This window comes from Nuphar pumila, chromosome 6 (genome assembly GCF_984573655.1).
Source record: "Nuphar pumila chromosome 6, dmNupPumi1.hap1.1, whole genome shotgun sequence".
Lineage (NCBI taxonomy): Eukaryota > Viridiplantae > Streptophyta > Magnoliopsida > Nymphaeales > Nymphaeaceae > Nuphar > Nuphar pumila.
The window spans coordinates 25795110-25816067 of record NC_143254.1 but is presented as its reverse complement, the minus strand read 5'-3'; the positions used below and the strand labels follow the sequence as shown (position 1 = coordinate 25816067).

The 20958-nt window shown below is 37.1% G+C and overlaps 1 protein-coding gene across 3 annotated transcripts in view; it reads left to right on the top strand.

The window, feature by feature from the left end:
* Positions 1 to 20958, top strand: part of LOC149834419 (S-adenosyl-L-methionine-dependent methyltransferases superfamily protein) — a 64688-nt gene that overhangs the window by 25978 nt on the left and 17752 nt on the right. For 2 of the 3 annotated variants that reach the window (XM_090010123.1, XM_090010122.1), the window contains exons 1-3: positions 682 to 868; positions 963 to 1058; positions 2149 to 2232. In XM_090010123.1, the coding sequence (XP_089866249.1) occupies positions 746 to 868; positions 963 to 1058; positions 2149 to 2232 (303 nt within the window). In that variant the 5' untranslated portion in view covers positions 682 to 745. Of the gene's footprint in view, positions 1 to 681; positions 869 to 962; positions 1059 to 2148; positions 2233 to 20958 lie in introns of those variants that run through there. The other variant, XM_090010121.1, reaches the window with a different exon arrangement.

Sequence of the window (20958 nt, the reverse complement as noted above, 5' to 3'; positions counted from 1 at the left end):
ATACCCCCAACCCGAACCCGACTTGTTTAATAAACGGGTTACGTGGGTTGACCCGTTTATTAAACGGGTTGACTTAAGCCCAACCCGAACCCGCCTAAGAGGCGGGTTGGCGGGTCGTGTCAGAAATTGCCACCCCTAGTTTGCGCTAGAAGTGAACACGGTTTTCAATTGGATGCCCACAGATCTCGACTCGGATCAAATTGAAAACCGAACCTCTGACATGTCATTCCCAAAAAGTAGGCTAGAAAGATCAAAGATCTACCAGTGGGGCAAAGGGTAGGCCCACAGAGTTTTACATTGCCAGGAAAGCGGCCCTAAGTCCGGTAGGCAGAGCCAACTCAGCCAGGTCTTTGATACTGTGAGCGGTTTACCGTGTAAAAAAAAAATCAATCGAGGCTTCACGTGGTTGGTAGGAGCTGTCAGGGCACGTCTCCTTTTGGTGGGGCGTTGCAGGCTCAAACCCCGGTGGTACGTTGAATAGTAACTGGTTGTGCTTAGTTCTGCCTAACCTCAGCTTGGCTTTATAAAAAAATTTAAAAGAGCTAACAGGTGACATATAATAATAAAAAATTTGTGAGTTAAGTTTAGATAGATAATAAGTTGGGTGGTTTTATGAAGTTCTAACCTTTTTTTTCTTTCTTTCCCACTTCGTAAAACAAAGAAGCGAGGCATGTAATCTTCCGCAAAGAAGTGAGTGCAGGCGGACGCAATCCAGACCGTCGGTCGATCCTCTTTCTAATCTCCGATGGACGGTCGGAAATTATCGTGCGAGACGGCCGCCGGAACCCTAGGGTGGATAGACGCCATCGCCGAATTCCTCCGTCCGTACAGGTGGCTGACGGACGCCCATCTCGTCAGCTTCTTCCGGGTAGAAATCCTAACCCTAATCGCAAAAGTTCCTTCTTTTCTACTTCGTTTTTCCTTCCCCCTATGTTTCGATGTGAGGGTTCTGCGTGATCCAGGATCGGTTATGGGAGGAGATGGATCGTGAATGGCTCTATTGCCTCCGAAACGAGCCGGTGGAGAACCTGCTTCAGATTCCCTCCGGAGTTGTTCAGGTACAGATAGGGAGAGAATCGATTTCCCTGTGGTATTATTGGTCAGTTAGAGTTCGGGACGCTTCGGGTTTGATGACTCGGCCGTGAATCGTGTCACTCGGAAGGAGGAACGATTGACTCGGTTGTGTTGCTCCGATATTTTTTCTCGTTTGCTATCTAATGCGGCTAATGCCTGATCTCGACTCGGATCAGATTTGGGCCACTTGCCGCTGTATAAACCGAAGGGCCTCGGCTTGGTGAAGAATCGGACAAACGGATCGGGTTGTCCGGGTCTTTTCCGAGTGTCTCGTATCGTTTAATATTAGGACCCGGGTTCGCATTGAGCGACTCGGAAAGGAGTCGGGCGGCTCACTGTCGGACGGTTCTGTTCCTTATTCTGTAGTAGAAAAGCCAGCCATCGCTGAACGTGCACAACGATGAGAGAGAAATGGTCTCGTGATTTCTGCTCGCATTCTCTAATTCAGTCCTTGCTTTCCTTCACTTTTTTTTCGTTAATTTGCCAGTTTTACAACGGTAGTAGGTTATGCTGGCTTCATTTATCTCTAAAACTGCTGCATCACCGCTTTACTAATGTGGAATGCAGATGTGTTGTTCTTCGGAAGTGTGTTTGCAAAATAAGTCCTTGCAGTTATTTGTTGACACTTGCAAGAGGTAACGAGTCCCCTGTGCATTTTTTCCCCCCGGACAGCACACGCCTGCCCATTCCCCCACACAAATGCATGACAGTGCGTCTCGCACGTCCATTTGGAACGTGTTTTCTGTCCCAAAGTGTTCTGCCCTCTCCCCTGGATCAAGGGAGGACAGGACGGGACAGAACAACTGAAAAAAAACGTGTCCCCTCTGTCCTTGTCCAGCACTGTCCACGGACAGGACAGGACATTGTGTCCTTGTCCTCCCCTGTCCGCAAATCAAACACCCCATAGTCTCCCTTGGGCATGAAGTACGCCTGCATGTGCAGCTACACCTAGTTGGTTCCCTTTCCAATTATCTGAACGACCCAGTTGTGTGTTTCAATGGTGACTTTCATATTCGATAATGCCTGCTGCTGTATGTTTTCTTTGTTCTAATCTTTTTGTGCTTTTGTGCTTAGGATGATTGGCCTCTTTCTCTTCGAGAGTTTGTTGTCACTGCAAGATCCCTTGCTCTACCTCGAGAAAGAACGAATTGTCTAATGGTACTTAAAAAACTGCACATACGTGCACCACAATTTGGTATCAATATCTCATTAATCATGCATTTTTAAGTGAATCTGACGACAAAGCTGAATTTATCATGCTTCATTTATTTTAGGACATATTCTGGACTAATAAATTTAAGATATATTTGTAAAATGAAGATTTTTGACATTTAAATTGTTAGATAAAAACATAGTATGTAATAAATTAACCATGTTAACTCATTTTTATGGTTCAGTCTACTTGAAAATTCCTGAGTATTTCACTCATTGATACTACATGCACATGTGCAATATATATAGGCAATATTCTGAAAATGTATTTGATCATATAGCTGTAAATTCATAAAATGATATTGAAGGCAAAATCTTGCGATATTTTGAAAAATCAGACATTTATATATATCATGATAATATCATGACATTTATCAGTTTACTTTTTTTTTTACTTCTTTTCTATATCTTAAATGTGTCTTTCTTTTTCTGTTATATTTTTTAGTTATCTCCTTTATTATATGTGTACTTTATTACATAAACACGTTATTTTTTTACTTATTTATTCTATTTTATATGTCTTAAAATTTTTAAGCATTGAGATTTTTCCAAGATTTTACTGAGATTTATCAACTAAATCTATATTATTGCAAGAAATTGCCTTATGTGTTAAAGTTGGGTTCATGATGTTCTATACCATTTTTAAACCACCTTATGTTCATGAATCATGAGCAGTTGACTTTTCACCATGCCAGAAAACGAATTGTGTGCTATGTTAGACATGATAAAACCTCTGACATAGTAAATAAACCATGTTAAATTCTTTTGTACTGTTAGATCTACCATTTGATGGCTAAATCCATACAAACATGAGTGTATACCACCCAATAGTATCATGGGATAGAACCAACATATATCCTCTCTCTCTCTCTCTATATATATATATATAGTAAAAAATATTGGTATTGGCTATATCTCGGTGAAGCTATTTCTCATGATATTACAGGTTTGGTGATAAATCTCTGGAAATTTTTGAGGCTTAAAATGTTGAAAAATATAAAAATAGTAAAAACATGTAAGAAAATATCATGTTTAGACAATAATATATATATATATAATAAAAGAAATAAGTAAAAAATGTAAAAGAAAGAAGAATAACATATTTAAGACGTAGAAAATAAATAAAAATGTTAAAAATAATTCATAATATCATGATATAATCAAATTGATGATATTTTTTAAATATCATGATATTTTACACTTTTTAGCTATAATATTGTTTGCTGAAAATACAGCAACAATATCTTGCGATATTTCAAAAATATCGTCGATATCTGCGACTGTTATATGGCATCATATAGGAACTTCTTGCTTTAGAGAAAGAAAGACAGCAGATAGATCAGGGGCCCTCCTGTCGGCCAGGACGAAACGATCTTTCAGGAAGTAGTCCAATCCCCCTCGGGCTCGACGCCTGACAAGAGGGGGAGGGGCTCTCTCCAACCATTCCGAAGAACCGAGATCTATATATATTTGCTATAGTCATTTGTGAGTACAATCTAATGGAAAACATTATTTTTTTTTTCATAAATTTCTCAAATCATTTGTGAAATTGACCTTACAGATGTGATTTGCATAGTCGAGTAGAAAATAGGTTTTGGATCTTGTGTTTGCAACATGTAAATAGTTTTTTCAAGGTCTTCAAAAGTCAATGACTCACAATGTACTAAAAATTCATAAATAAAAAAAAATCAAGGTGCAAATTTCACTAGATGAAGATCATATTTATAGTTAAGGCGGATAACTATACTATGAATTTGGTTTACATTCTTATGATTTTATATTTGGAAAGCTGTTAAATTATTTAATCTAGTATATATATTCATATATATATATTGAAATACATATACATATGTACTATGTATATATGTATATGTATCTCAATATATATATGAATATATTTACTTATTTCTTTTTTGTTTCTTTTTACCCAAAAAGGGTATTTCTGTAAATTCCTATTTTACGCATATTCCCCTTGGAATATGATTGTAATTCTTCTTTTTTATTTTACTTTTTCTTTTTCTTTCTTTCTTTTCTTTTTTTCTTTTTCTTTCTTGGTTTTTGCGCCACATAGGGAGGCTCTCCAAAGAGTCGTTGGGGAGCATCCAACGGTCACATATGTGACCGTTGGGGGCTCCCAACGACTCTCTTGGGAGCCCCCTTTTGTGGCTCCTTTATGTGCTTATAAATAGGGGTTTCACCCCTTTGTATTTCTCATGGCTTTGATTCAAAGCCCAAGTGCTCAATAAAGTGGTTCCAATATTTTTATGCTGTTGTGCATTTGTGAGATTTTGTGAGTTGTGCTTTTGTGCACAAGTGTTCTAAAGTGTTCTTATCGTGCATGTGTGCCAAGTTTGTTATCAAGAATATTAAGGTCTTGATCTTAGTATCTTGTTAGAGATACTTTTACATGGTATTAGAGCCTCATTGAATAAGAAGGATCTTGCATTTCTTTATTTTTTGAAGTGCCTCAAAAAACGTGCCTTCAAGCTATTGGAATTTGAAGTGGATATTCTTCTTCGGGCAATATTTTAGAAGCCTCTTTTGGCAAGAAAGACTTGAAAATCTTTTGAGGTCCATGTTATTTTCTATCTTCTACCCTCTCTAATGGGTGAAAAGGACTCCCACTTCTCTCTTGGTTTTAAACTTAGTGGTTCGAACTATCATGTTTGGGCCGGCAATATGGAAGCACATATCAAAGGAAAGGGCCTTTGGGGGTACGTTCAAGGTTCAATACCGGAACCCGAACCCAAACTTACAATTATTAAAAAAGAGGATATTAAGATTCTTGAAGGGGAAGATAGACAAAAAGCCCTAGAAGATTACTCAAAAAAACATGATGTGTGGGAGATGAAGAACTTCAAGATCTTGTCTTGGATTTTTTCATCCGTAGAAACCAAGATCAACGTCAACATCATTAAGTTCAAAAAGGCCTTCGAAGTTTGGTTGTACTTGTACCTTGAAAAAGTGTATACTTCAAGGGATTTATCTCACAAGTATTACTTCCAAAAGAAGGCTTTGACCCTTCAACAAAACGATTTGTCTATTCGAGAATATTTTGCCGAACTATCATCCATTTGGGACGAGCTTGCTATGCTCGAACCTAAATGGAGCAGAGAAACAATTGAGTTAAGACACAAACAACTAGAGGAAGATCGATTCTTAAATTTCCTAAATGGACTCAGACTCGAATTTGAACAAATTCGGTCCTCTCTTCTATCCGCCTTCACATCTCCCTCTATTGAAGATGTAATCACCAAGCTAAGTGGTGAGGAAACCCGTATGGGGATTAGTAAGAATAATGCTAGGATCCTTGCTACATCATCTTCTCAAGATGATTGTGAAGGGGTTAATGTCGTGTCAAGACCTGGGAATAATATGAAGGCCTACAAACCTCTTCATTTCAAAAATCAAGGTCAAGGAGGAAATGATCGATATGGCAAAAGAGACTATAGCAAATTAACTTGTCATTTTTGTAAAGAACCCGGGCATATCAAACCCATTTGCCCCAAATGGAATAAAATTTTTGCGGCGGCTATGGCATCCCAACCAGATGAACGACCATTTTCATCAAATGGGTCTCTTTCCCTTTAACAAATTGTGGATGCTCTACAACCTCTTCTCAAGGGAGGCATTTTCGGAGCCGCTATGTCATCCTCCTCACCTCCTGGTAAGACGTCTTGGCTCTTAGATTCCAGTGCATCTTTTCATATGACTCCAAGTACTTGTTCTCTTTTCGATTTTTCTAAAAATTCTCTTCCATCTTTTGTCTCAACGGCGGATGGAACACCTCTTGAAATTAAAGAAATAGGCAATTTTGAAGAACAAGACTTCTTTATTCCAAAAATTTGTCTTATACCAAAACTAAACTTAAATTTACTTTCGGTCTCGCAACTCTCGGACTATGGTTGCGATATAAAATTCTCTTCTAATAAATGTTGGATACAGGATCGCCAGTTCGGGAAGTTGATTAGGGAAGGCTCTAAGAGAGGGGACCTCTACTATGTTGATTTTTTCCAAATTCCCAAGAACCAGTTTTGTAATGTTGCTCAAAACAAAAATATTCATGTATGGCATAAGAGACTGGGGCATCCCAACATTGTTAAAATCTCTTATTTGCCTTTTATTAAGCATCTTTGTAATAAGAAATTTGTATGTAATGAATGTATTCTTGGAAAAATGAAAAGTCTACCGTTTACTCAAAGATCCATGTTTACAACAAAATCTTTTGAAATTATTCACTCCGATGTATGGGGTCCAACTCTTGTGATATCTAAGGGAGGTTTCTCATACTATGTTATTTTTGTGGACGATTACACTAGATTTTGTTGGATATATTTTCTTAAACATAAACATGAAGTTTTTTCAATTTTTAAAACATTTCATATGATGATTTTAAATCAATTTAATGGAACTTCAAAAATTCTTAGAACCGACTCCGGTGGCGAATATCTTTCAAATGAATTCAAAAGTTATCTTGAAAGTCATGGTATTCTCCATAAAAAATCTTGCCCAAAAACCCCACAACAAAATGTGTTGGCTGAACGAAAACATAGGCATATCATTGAAACTACTAGAACCTTATTCATTTCTCAGAATATTCCAAAAAGACTCTGGGCTGAGGCAACCCTTACATCAGTCTATCTCATAAATAGACTCCCATCAAAAAATCTGAACAAGGTTTCCCCATTTGAATGATTGTATGAAAAAGAACCTAATTATAGCAGGTTAAGGGTTTTTGGATGCAAATATTTTGTCCTTACTGATAAAAATGACAAACTTTCCCCCAAGGCCATTCCTTGTGCCTTTCTTGGTTATTCCGAAACTCAAAAGGGTTTTCGGTGTTATGATATTAAAAATGATAAACTATATCTTCAGAAATGTGAGCTTTTTGAAAAATCTCAGTGGTATCAAAAAACTTGAATCTAATGACGAGAATGTAGACTATTCTTTTCTATTTGATCTTTTAACTGAAGGTGATTAAACTAGTGATGATGAGTCAAATCAAAATGACTCAAGTGATAATGAAACCAGTCCTGTGTCCTCTTCATTTCATCAACATGTCAATGAGGAACCACATAGAGATCCCATAACCTATACTCATAGAGATAAAAATACTTTCTGAAGTGCCCTTGAAAGATATGATGATACTGGTGGGACTGCTCCCCAAAGTGAGGAGAACCTTCGTAGGACCGAAAGACATAGAAAACCCCCTTCTAGGTTCATCTCATATGAGTCTTTTTCACCTAAACATAGAGTCTGTCTAAGCGCCATTCATTTTTACATAGAACCTAAAAACTTTGATGAAGCACAAAAATGTCCTGTATGGATAGCCGCAATGGATAATGAACTCGAAGCTCTGAGAAAAGCCAAGACATGGGAATTTCAAGACCTTCCTAAAGGTAAGAAAGCAATAGGGTCTAGATGGGTATTTAAGGTTAAGACCATGGTTGCCAGTTGAGGAAGCGGGAGCGGGAAGCGATACGGGAAGCGGGAGCGGGAAGCGAGGCACTTTCAAAATTTTAGGAAGCGGGGAAGCGTGGGACCACTTAGGAGCGATTCGGGAAGTGTCTCGGAAGCGACCTAGGAAGCGTCTCGGAAGCGACATAGGAAGCGTCTCGGAAGCGAGGGGGAAGCGAAAAAAATACAAAATACACAAAAAATTGAAAAAAATAGGGGAAGCGAGGGGGAAGCGTGGGGGAAGCGCGCTTCCCATTAAAGGGAAGCGCGTCCCCCATTAAAGGGAAACACGTCCCCCATTAAAGGGAAGCGCGCTTCCCAAAAAAGGGGGACGCGCTTCCCAAAAAAGGGGGACGCTTCCCCCCACGCTTCGGAAGCGCGACGTTCCGCGCTTCCGAAGCGCGCTTCCCCTTTTAGCTAGGCGCTTCCGGTAACCCTGGTTAAGACTAAGAGTGATGGGTCCCTTGAGAGATACAAGGTCCGTTTGCTTGCAAAAGGATATAGTCAAGAATATAGGATTGATTATGAAGAGACCTTTGCCCCAGTAGCTCGAATGGTCATTGTTCGATGTCTTATAACTGTTGCCTCAATCAACAAGTGGAACATCTATCAAATGGATGCTAAGAATGCATTTCTAAACGGAGATCTAAATGAAGAAGCATATATGGATGCTCCTTCTGGTATGGAGTCTCCTAAAGGAAAGGTGATTCGCTTTCGAAAAACACTTTATGGTTTGAAACAAGCCCCCAAGGCTTGGTATGATAGGTTTAATTCTGTAATGATAGAAAATCGTTTTTCATCTTGTTTTACTGATACTGCGTTGCTTGTTAGAAAATCCAATACAGGGATTGTTATTTTACTTCTATACGTGGATGACATGCTTATAACCGGAAGCAATTCTAAAGGGATTAAAAGAATAAAATCAATTTTAAATGATAGGTTTGAAATGTCTGACTTGGGATTTCTAACTTATTTTTTGGGTATTGAAGTAGCATACTCTCATAAAAGGTATTTTTTGTCTCAAACTAAGCTTGCATATGAGATTATTGACAGGTCAGGTATTACAGATGATAAGGTTTGTGAAACTCTTGCTATAATAGGAGCTAAAATGAAGATTGATGATTGTGTTCTCCTCTCTGATCCTACTCCCTACAAACAGCTTGTAGGATCGTTGATGTACCTGAGTATTACCAGATCTGATATCTCACATGTAGTTCATACGGCAAGTCAGTTTCAGCATACATCAACTTTTGTTCACATGAGTGCCGTCTTACGGGTCGTAAGATACCTAAAGGATACTCTAAATAAGGGAGTTTTTTTGTCATATTCTTCTGATTTAAAATTAATTGCTTATACTGACTTTGATTGGGGAGGTGACCCAAATAACCGTCACTCCACCACTGGTTTTTGTGTGTTCTTAGGTGATTCACTGATCTCGTGAAAATGTAAGAAGCAACAAAAAGATTCTCTATCTTCGACTGAAGCTGAATATCGTGCCATGACAACTACTACTATGAAAATTGTATGGATCCATCAATTGCTTGAAGATATGGGGATCACTATTGAAGGGCCCACTAAGCTATGTTGTGATAACAAAAGATCAATTTATATTGCCAAAAATCATACTTTCCACGAGCGGATTAAGCACATTGAAATTGACTGCCATTATATTCGTGAAGCTTATCTAAAAGGAATCATTGATCTACCTTATGTTATTTCAGAATATCAGTTGGCAGATTTCTTCACCAAAGCTTTATGTGCACCACGATTCAACTTTTTCCGTGGCAAACTTTCGGTCATCATGCCCTAAGTTTGAGGGGGTGTGTTAAATTATGTAATCTAGTATATATATTCATATATATATATACATATGTACTATGTATACATGTATATGTATCTCAATATATATATATATATATATGAATATATTTACTTATTTTTTTTTCTTTTTACCCGAAAAGGGTATTTCTGTAAATTCCTATTTTACGCATATTCTCCTTGGAATATGATTGTATTCTTTCTTTTCTTTTTTTCTTTTTCTTTCTTGGTTTTTGCGCCACATAGGGAGGCTCCCCAAAGAGTCGTTGGGGAGCCTCCAACGGTCACATATGTGACCGTTGGGGGCTCCCAATGACTCTCTTGGGGGCCCCTATTTGTGGCTCCTTTATGTGCTTATAAATAGGGGTTTCACCCCTTTGTATTTCTCATGGCTTTGATTCAAAGCCCAAGTGCTTAATAAAGTGGTTCCAATATTTTTATGTCGTTGCCCATTTGTGAGATTTTGTGAGTTGTGCACAAGTGTTCTAGAGTGTTCTTATCGTGCATGTGTGCCAAGTTTGTTATCAAGAATATTAAGGTCTTGATCTTAGTATCTTGTTAGAGATACTTTTACAAAAGCATCCTCCAAAAAGTACTCTCTTTCAAGTTGGATATTTGATTTCAGGGTAATCGTTATCCTACTTGGGCAATCCTACACCAGATTTGTCCTTGTTAATGCTTGCCGACATTGATACGGACACCAAATCCAATTTCTTAGATCATTGAATGTCCCAAGTCTTCTTTGTACATATAGCTTGAGGCTTTTCTTTTTTGGATTTAGCATTTTTTATGGTTGATTTATCTAAAACAATCTTGCCTTCTTTTGTGGTTACATTCGACTCATCCAAGAAGAAAGTATATGATAATATGTTAATAATTTTTTTAGTTTTGGTATCTTACATTTCATTACCCATTTGATACCTTCTCTCTTTTTAATTTGAAGTTCAATCATGCCTTGCTTCTTTTTGTGGTGCAAACACTTATCATACTCATTAATGATGTCTTGACCATATCTTGGCAATACAAAATCTCCTGATATTTTAGGTTGTCTTGATAAATGTTGGGAATATTTCTCGTAAAAAAGAAAAAATGACAATTGAAAAGTAAGAGAAAAATACAATTGCAGAATAAAGCCTTAAATTTGATGTAAAAACATGATATGCAACCCAAAGTTGCAAAAAAATATTTTAAGCATATTTCAATTCCCAAATTTTTTTCCTTAGCATATTTAAATACCCAAATTCCCCTAATTCAGAAGGATTTATGATAGTTATTCCCTTTGTCATTTTCTAAAAGTCTACCACCATTGTCATCACTTGCTAGAAATTTTTTGGAGTATTTAATATCTAAAGCACAATCAAGAAAACATCATGTGTTTAGAAAACCTATTATTTGATTTGGGTTCTAGATCAAATCAAATGGGCTTTTTGTAGTTGCTGTCATTTTTCTTTTATGAAAATCATCATTATTTTCATGTTTTCTTTTGTTCCATGAGAAATGGGTTTTAAAAAAACTCAAATACGAAAAGCTTATTTAGTTTATAGTTTTGTGATAATATCATGTTAATAACACAATATATGTATGAATGTATGTACATATACATGTATGTATGCTTTTATGTATTCATCAATCAATTTATCCATCTCTGCATACTTGTATCTTTGCAAAATATAAACCATAGTCACAAATATCGGTTTGAGATATATCTCAACAAGACAAATTTTCGCAATAATAAAGGTTTATTTGATAAATTTTCAGAAAAAACTCGGTGCTTAAAAAATGTAAAAATTAATAGAAATAAGAAAAATAACATGTTTATACATATAATAAAAGCTATAGTACCCGGACACTCCATTTTGCCCTCTGTACTTGTGTCGACACCCAAAAACGCCATTTTACCCTTTGTACATACAAGTTTATATTCAATTTATAATTTATAATTATATTTGTTGTTTATAACTTCATATTTTCAGTATATAATATATTTTAGATATAGCATATATATTTAGATTATATTCAATTTATTTTTAATTTATTATATATATGAAATGAAACAAGGGTGCACGAATACAATGGCAACAAAGAGCTACACAAATGCACAACAACAATGTGGTCTCTAATGGACCGATCACAATCTCATAAGAGAAAATACAAAAACCGTAATAAGGCATAAAAGCCTATTGAAAAACAAAGTGAGAAATTGAATACCACAGCAAATGCTTTATAAAAGCACACATACAAAGTAGAGGTGAGGATCTATTTATAGAGCCTCACCTTTAATGAATTGGAGGCAGTCCAATAGACGTTGGACTGCCTTCCAACGGTCATATTTATGACTGTTGGGAGGCAGTCCAATGCTAGTTGGACAGCGTTGGACTGCCTCCCAACAGTCAAAAAGACTGACACAGAAACAAACAAAAAACAGAAAATAAAGAATAAAAAAGAAACAAAAAATTTACATTTCAGTCCCTAGTGGACTGTTCTAAATATAAAGGACAAAAATACCCTTGTCTGGTATTTGTATACATTTAATTTTAACACCCCCCTCAAACTTACGGTGAAATCACCGAAAGTTTGTTAAGAAGATACAAAAATCTAGACAAAGGAAGAGCTTTGGTGAAGAAGTCTGCGATCTGAAATTCTGACTGAACATATGGCAATGTAATAGTCTCTTTCAAATATTCTTCGCGAACATAGTGACAATCTATCTCAATGTATTTTGTTCGCTCATGAAAGGTATGATTGCTGGCAATGTATATGATATTAAGATTGTATATGTTCATATGGGTCCAGATCTGTCCTGTATCTTTGTATATCCATCTCGGGTCTGGACTGAAGGATCACAGACCCGATCCAATATTTACTTAATATATATGAAGGAATGTAGGGCACGATAATAATTCAAGAATCGTGATACCCTATTGTCGTCACTCTTTCCTCTCGTCCTCTCGTCTTCTACAGTACAGCCGACTGAAGAACAACGAATATTCACGCCTTACAGCTGCAGCCTTTGTGCTTAGAGTCACTTAGCGTGTTCTCCATCATCGCTGCCACTTCTGCAGATCCACACCGGCCTCGTACCAGGTACGCCATCGTTCTTGCTGCTCTAACATGGTATCAGAGCCAGGTTGAGGTCCATCAATCAGGTCGGGCTTTCTTTTCCTTCTTCCTTTGATTCTAAACCTGTTTCTTCTCCTCTTTCTGTAAATCGATTTGAACGTATTGAATAATTTTTTTTCTTTCTCGTTTAATCATCGTGTCTCTCCTCAGTGTCTTTTTAAATCTGATCGTGTCAGACCAGATTTCCCCTTTTTACTTAATCACCCTATTTCTTATATCATCCCCTCTTTTCCCTAACGTTGGATCTGATCGTTTCAGATCAGATCTTAGCATTTCAAGACAGATCAATTTAGATCTGGTTAGGTTATGGAAAATCAGGTTTCCTTCCACGGGTGTGACTCTTATTTTCATATCCCAATCTTCTAAATCCCGTTCATTCTCCTATTCGTTTCTTAAATTTCAGATCTGATAATTTCACATCAGATTAGAACAAATCATTCCTACAATTTTTTTTTTGCTTTCACGTGTGTGACTCCTAAAGTCCAAAAGTTTATTTCTGTATCAACTAAATTTTTGATCAGATCCGAAATTGCTCAAATCAAGTTTTCACAGATTATTTCTGACTGACTGTAACCAGACTGCCCGTGTAAAATAAAAAAAAAGAGGGTAAAAAAAAGTACCGAACAGTTGTTGGTTTGCTGCACGGCTGGACAAAGACTTCCCTGCTGGTTATTATTGTTTCCTTGGATTCCTTTTATTGAGTCAATCCGTGTTTATCATTTCTCATGGATTCCCCTTCGCTCCCGTCCAGTTTTCTTGGTCAACTCATTTCAGAGAAATTGAATAACTCGAATTACTTGACCTGGAAGAGGCAAATTTTGCCTTTTATTTGTAGTTTGGATCTCTCTGGATACCTCGATGGAGCGATTCATGCACCACCAGAGTTTGTCCTGCAGGAAGAGCGAGACGATAAAGGGGAGGTCTCTAATAAACTAGTTCGCAATCCAAAGTTTGCAACATGAAAAAGGAAAGATCAGGCGGTTGTGGCTTACATTACCTCTACACTCTCTCAAGAGGTATTAGTGGCCATTCTTGATGAATGTTCAACTAGTGAATTGTGGCAGATACTAGCATAAACCTATTTACAGATTTCAGAGGCTAGGATTTTGCATTTAAAGAGAGAGTTTCAGCTCTTGAAGAAAGAGAATTTATCGGTTACAGAATACATGAACAAAGTCAAGAGCATCACAGATCAATTAGCCATGGTGGGTTGTATAATTCCTGACAAAGAGAAAGTTCATCAGGCGCTGAATGGTCTTAGATCTGACTATCATATGTTGGTCACCTCTCTTCTATGTCTTCCTTCATTGCCTAACTTTGATGATATGCATGTGAAACTATTACAGTATGAAGTCACTATTAGAGGTAAGGAGTTGGCTCTAAATTCCAGCAATCATGAGGTTCTTGTCACAGGCATGGTGGCACCGAGGTGAACGTGGACAGGGAAGAGGTAATCAAGGAGGTTGTGGATTACTTCCCACGCTCAATGTGTCACCCAATTCATTTCCAGGGAATCAATCTTCTAGACATATACCAACATGTTTTCAGTGTAATAAAAAGGGGCACATTAAGGCAAATTGCTGGCATAACCCGCAAAACAAAGGCAGATTTAATGGTCCTGGGCCTTCCATTAGAGGACAAGCAAGGGATGAAAAGGAGAATATGAAGAATCTCTTAATTTCTGCTCTTTTCGAGTTGAGCTTCAAGCAGTCTGAGCAGGGGACTTGGTACATCGACTCTGGAGCTGCTGCACATGTGACAGGTGATGTTGGTAAGATTTCACAACCTATCCCTTATCGTGGTAAATTTAGTATTAAAACTGGAGATGGTGTTCTCCACCCTATATCTCATGTTGGAAACATTTTTCTTCCACTCCTCAATTCTTCACTTCGTTTATCTGATGTTTATCACTCACCTAGCATTGTTAAAAATATTGTTTTTGTTTCTAAACTTGTCGATGATATTAATTCTTATGTCGAATTTACTCCCTCTTCTGTATGTGTCAAGGATCTTTTCACGAAGAAGACTCTCGTTGAAGGAGAACGACAGGGAAATATGTATGTCCTCAAGGAGTCTCCTTCTGTTCGTGCTGCTCCAATAAACCCTCAGCCAGTGACATTCAAAGATTGTTTTAGTCTGTCTCAGTGTAGTAAGCCAGACATTTGGCATCGTCGTTTGGGTCATTGTAATCATTCATTTATTGAAAGACTTGTGTTTAGTGGACTTGTTTTACAGCCTAGTTTGAGTATTGAGTCTGATATTTCTCTTTGTTCTAGTTGCCATTTACGTAAGAGTCATATTCTTTCATTTCAATCAATAAATCAAAAGCTTCTATGCCTTTTGAAATTGTCTATTCTGATGTTTGGGGACCTGCCCCGCAATTCTCTTTATCGGGTAGCCGCTATTATGTCACTTTTATCAATAGTTATTCTAGATACACTTGGGTCTACTTTATGAAACATAAATCTAAAGTGTTCAAACTTTTTCGCTCATTTTGTGTCCTAGTTTGTAATCAATTCTCATCTCGAATTCAACATTTCCAATGTGACGGTGGGGAGAATATCTTGTAAAAATGCCTACTAAGAGGCCACAAGCATACAAGCGCAAATACTTGAGAAACAAATGTGCACAAAGGCATTTACACAACACTTGCACAAATACGTAAAATGCACAAAAGTGAGCAAGCATGCACTTCATAAAAAGGCAATGCTTGAGACTCTCAAGTTTGTTAGAAGCAAAGGGGGAACACCCCTATATATACAAAAGCAAAGGGGTACAAGAGGGGGGCTCCCAAAAGAGTCGTTGGGGAGCCCCCAATGGTCACATTTGTGACCGTTGGGGGTCCCCAACGACTCTATTGTGGGGACACCCAATGTACCTTTATGAAAAAGTAAAAAATAAAAATAAAAAAGAAAATTACAGAAAAACAAAAAAAAGAAATTATAGCATATTCCAAGTTGAATATGTGCAAGATGTGAAATTACAAGAATACCCTTTTTAGGTAAAGAAATAAAAATATGTATATATATATATATATATATACTTATATAGAGAGAGATACGTATACATATATGATATATATGTATATGTATATATATATATACTTACACCAATGGTTTTGGCGATACATTTTAACATATCTATCAAAGGAATTTACTAAATTTCTCCAGGATAATGGAATAAGTTGTCGAATATCTTGTCCTTACACACCACAACAAAATGGTGTGACATAAAGAAAACACCGACACATTGTAGAAAGTGCATTGAGCATGATACATGACACTCATGTTCCTTTAAGCTTGTGGACGAAAGCTTTTCATTCTGCCATGCATGTCATAAATCTATTGCCACTGAAATTACTTGCAAATCAATCTTCTTATTTTACACTCTTTGGGATTCATCCTGATTATAATGAATTGTGAGTGTTTGGATGCATACATTATGTTCATATTGATGGTTCCCAACGTGACAAGTTCCAGAACAAGGTATGCAAGTGTAAGTTCATTGGATATGCTGATCAGTACAGAGGTTATCGTTGCTACGACCCCACTACTAATCGCATCAGAGTTTCACGGAATGTTGTGTTTGATGAAAATCATACTGAGAGCTCAGAAAAGGTAGAACACAACGTGAATGACGAAGGTTATCAGTCGTGGCTCGTTACTGAGATGTTCGATCAAATGGCTACTCACGATGCTTCTTCATGTCATACACTATCGGCTGAACAAAATAAACCTGATGTGCAATTACAAAAGGAAGAATCACCAAATATGCAGGACACTATGCCTAGCATTTCAGATATTGCAAAGTTCCAAGGTGCTGTATATGTTCGGCGAAATAAAGACAATGCTCAACGAACTGATGTGCAAACTTGAAGGCCTGAGAGGATTCATCATCCTATTGAAAGATGGGTTAGTTATAACAACTTCTACAAACTTACAATTGTTCATCTCCCAGATTGAAAAGCAGCATGAACCTTTTAGTTTTTCACAAGCATCTATGTCACTCAAATGGGTTGAAGCCATGAATGAGGAAATGAAAGCATTACATGAGTGTGGGGCTTGGGAGATTGTTCCCAGACCATCAGACAAAAATGTTATAGGGTCTAAATGAGTTTATAAAATAAAATATAAATCTGATGGATCTATTGAACGCTATAAGGCGAGATTGGTGGCAAAAGGTTTCACTCAAGAATATGGGCAAGATTACGATGAGACTTTTAGTCCTATGGTCAAAATGGAAACTATTCGATTAATTTTGTCTTTGTCGGTTCAGTATGGATTGACCCTCAGTCAGCTTAATGTCAAAAATGCATTTTTTGCATGGTAGCCTGAAAGAAGAGGTGTATATGGTGCAACCCTCTGATTATGCAGAATACAGCCCCAACACAGATGTTTGCAAACTACGAAGAGCCATCTATGGGTTAAAGCAGGCTTCTCGTTCATGGTTTGACTGTTTTTTCCTTGAAGTTCAATGATATGGTTTTATTCGTTCTCATCTCGATCATTCTTTGTTTATTTTCTGCGATTGTCAGGTATGTACCTTGATTCTTATATACGTGGATGATATTATTATTACTGGGAATTCAGATGAACGCATAGAATCTACCAAGGCCTTACTGAGTCGACAATTCAAGATGAAAGATTTGGGAGTCTTGCGTTATTTCTTAGGAGTTGAAGTGGTGGATAGATAGAATGAATCTCTTTTATTAACCCAAAACAAATATACCTTGAATTTGTTGGAAAAGGCAGGCATGACAGACTGTAAACCACTATCCACTCCTAGTGTATTAAATCACAAGCTCAACTCTCAGGATGGGGAATCATATAAAGACTCTAGGCAATATCGTAGTCTCGTGGGTATGCTTCAATACCTCACCTTTACCAGACCAAACATCGTGTATGTAGTGAATCAAGTGTCACAATTCATGCATGACCCACGAACAGAGCACATGAATGCTGTTAAGAGAATCTTTTGATATTTAAAAGGGACTCTTGGAGATGGTCTAGTTTACCATCAGTTAAAGTCCAAAGGAGAGCGACATCGATTAGATGTGTACAGAGATGCAGATTGGGCTGGAGATCCAGATGACAGGCGATTGGTTTCTGGATGTTGCGTTTTTCTTGACGAGAACTTGATAGCATGAAGTAGCAGAAAACGTGCAGTTGCACGATCCAGTTTAGAAGCTGAGTACCGATCTATGGCGGCTGCCACAACAGAGGCTACATGGTTGAAATATCTTTTGACTGAGATTGGAGAATCTATTATGCCCACCAATCTCTTTTGTGATAATCAGAGTGCCCTACAAATTGCCTTCAACCCCATTCATCACAGTTGTAGCAAGCATATAGAGATTGATCAACACTTCATTCGGCAAAAGATCGAAGATAGAGAAGTTGAACCAGCCTACGTTCCCACGGCTGATCAAGTAGCAGATTTGTTTACTAAGGAGCTCACCAGAATTCACTTTTGATTTTTGAAGAACAAGTTGTCCATGGTACAAAACCATGCACAACTTGAGGGAGACTATTAAGATTGTATATGTTCATATGGGTCCAGATATGGACCTATATCTCTGTATATCCATCTCGGGTCTGGACTGAAGGATCACAGACCCGATCCAATATTTACTTAATATATATGAAGGAATGTAGGGCACGATAATAATTCAAGAATCGTGATACCCTATTGCCGTCACTCTCTCCTCTCGTCCTCTCTCATCTTTTACAGTATAGATGACTGAAGAACAACTAAGATTCACACCTTACAGCTGCAGCCTTTGTGCTTAGAGTCACTCAGTGTGTTCTCCATCATCGCTGCCACTTCCGCAGATCCAGACCGGCCTCATACCAGGTACGCCAACAATCTTGCTGCTCTAACATATGACACTTTTGTTGTCGCAGCATAATTTTGTAGGCTCTAAAATATCAACTCCCATATCTGAAAGTAATGCACGCATCCACACAACTTCAGTGGTTGTTATAGCCATTGCCCTATACTCAGCTTCAGTAGAGGATAAGGACACCTTTTGTTGTTTCTTGCATCGCCAAGAAATGAGGGAATCACCTAAAAAAATACAAAAGTCAGTAGTTGAGTGACGATTATTGGGATTTCCTCCCCAGTCAGAATCAACATATGCAATAAGATTTAAAGCTGAGGAAGAGGATAATAGTAGCCCTTTAGAAATAGTTTTCTGAATGTATCGAACTATTCTCAATATGGCACTCATGTGAACTGATGCGGGCGTATGTTGAAACTGGCTGACATTGTGTACAACATGTGCAATATCAGGTCTAGAAATAAAAATGTACATTAGTGATCCGATAAGTTACCTATAAGGTATTGGATCATCTAATAGTACGCCATCTTCAGCACTCATTTTTGCATTTATCATCTCAGGCCTATCCGCATACTTTGTGTCAGTGATTCCCGAATATGCAACAATATCTCGTGCAAACTTGATTTGAGATAAAATGTATCCCCTTGGTGAGTAAGTCACTTCAATGCCTAAAAAATATCTCAAAAAACCAAGATCAGTCATATCAAAAGATTTTTTAAGCATAACTTTAATTTCTTCAATTTCCTTTTGATCATTACCAGTGATGATCATGTCATCAATATACAAAAGAATAATAATAATAGAGGTACCTGTAGATCTTATAAACAAAGTAGTGTCAGTGTAACATGATTTAAAACCAAATTTTAATATGGTATTACTAAATCGATCATACAATGATTTAGGGGCTTGCTTAAGCCCATACAAAGCCTTTTGAAGTCGAAGAACCATACCATTTTCAATAATCAAACCGGGAGGAGAAACCATGTACACTTCTTCATTTAAATTTCCATTTAGAAATGCATTTTTAACATCTAGTTGATAAATAGGTCATTTTTTAATGGATGCTACTGCAACTAAAGTCCTATCTGTGGTCATACGGGCTACTGGAGCAAATGTCTCCTTATAATCTATTCCATATTCCTGGGAGTATCCTTTTGCAACTAATCGTGCTTTATGTCTTTCTAGAGACCCATCACTTTTTGTTTTGATCTTAAAGACCCATCTACACCCTATAGTCTTCTTTCCCTTGAGAAGAGTTTGAATTGTCCGGGTATGAGCTTTATGCAGTGCATCTAATTCTATCTTCATGGCTTTTACCCACTCGTCTATGTTTTTAGCTTCATTGTAGTTAGATGATTCATGATATGAATGGATAGCTAGAAGGCAAACCCTATAGTTTGGAGTAAAAGATTCATATGACACAAATCTAGTTGGAGGTCTATGAATTCTTTCAGATCTCTTAACACTAGTTTCTTCAAGGGCACATGGATGCTCCCCAGTATCTTGTCTAGAATGATACTGTAAAAGATTTTGAGATGATTCTCTTTCTTCACTAGGGTCATTAATAGACTCAAAATTTTCAATGTTATTAACAATTTCATTATTTGATTTAGGTAATAAATCAAATAAAAAAGCATGCTTGGTTTCTTCCTTGGGCTTTTCAAAATCAAATCCGTTTTCTTTTTCAAGAAAAGTAACATTTCTAGAAACATAAAGTTTGTCATTTATTTGATCATAGCACCGATAGTCTTTTTGATTCTCGACATATCCAAGAAAGACACATTTTATGGCTTTGGGAGAGAGTTTGTTATATTTTTCAAGAAGCACAAAACATTTACATCCAAATACTCTTAGTCTTTTCAAGTCAGGAGAAATTTCAAAAAGTTTTTCAATTGGAGATTTGTTTTCCAAGAAAATTGTTTTGGAACATTTTTTGAAATAAGAAGGGTTCTAGCAATCTCAATAATGTGACAATGTTTTCTTTTGGAAATTCGATTTTGTTAAGGAGTCCTTGGACAAGGTCGTTGGTGTAAAATTTCATGATTTTTTAGATATAATTGAAATTCATTTGAAAGAAACTCTACCCCTGAGTCGGAGCGAAGGACTTTAATATTTGTTTTAAATTGGTTTATAACAAGGTTATGAAAAGTTTTAAAACACGAAAAAACTTCTGATTTAAGCTTGAGGAAAAAAATCCAAGTATGTCTACTAAAATCATCTATGAATGTAACATAATATGAATACCCTCCCTTTGACATGACAGGAGCGGGACCCCATACATCCGAGTGCACCAATTCAAATATTTCACTAGATGAAGAAGTTCTTGATCCAAAAGGTATCATTTGCATTTTTTCAAGTATACAATATTTGCATACAAAATCTTTATCTTTACAAATTTTTTCCAAAAATGAAAAATGAGATAATTTGGATATACTTGG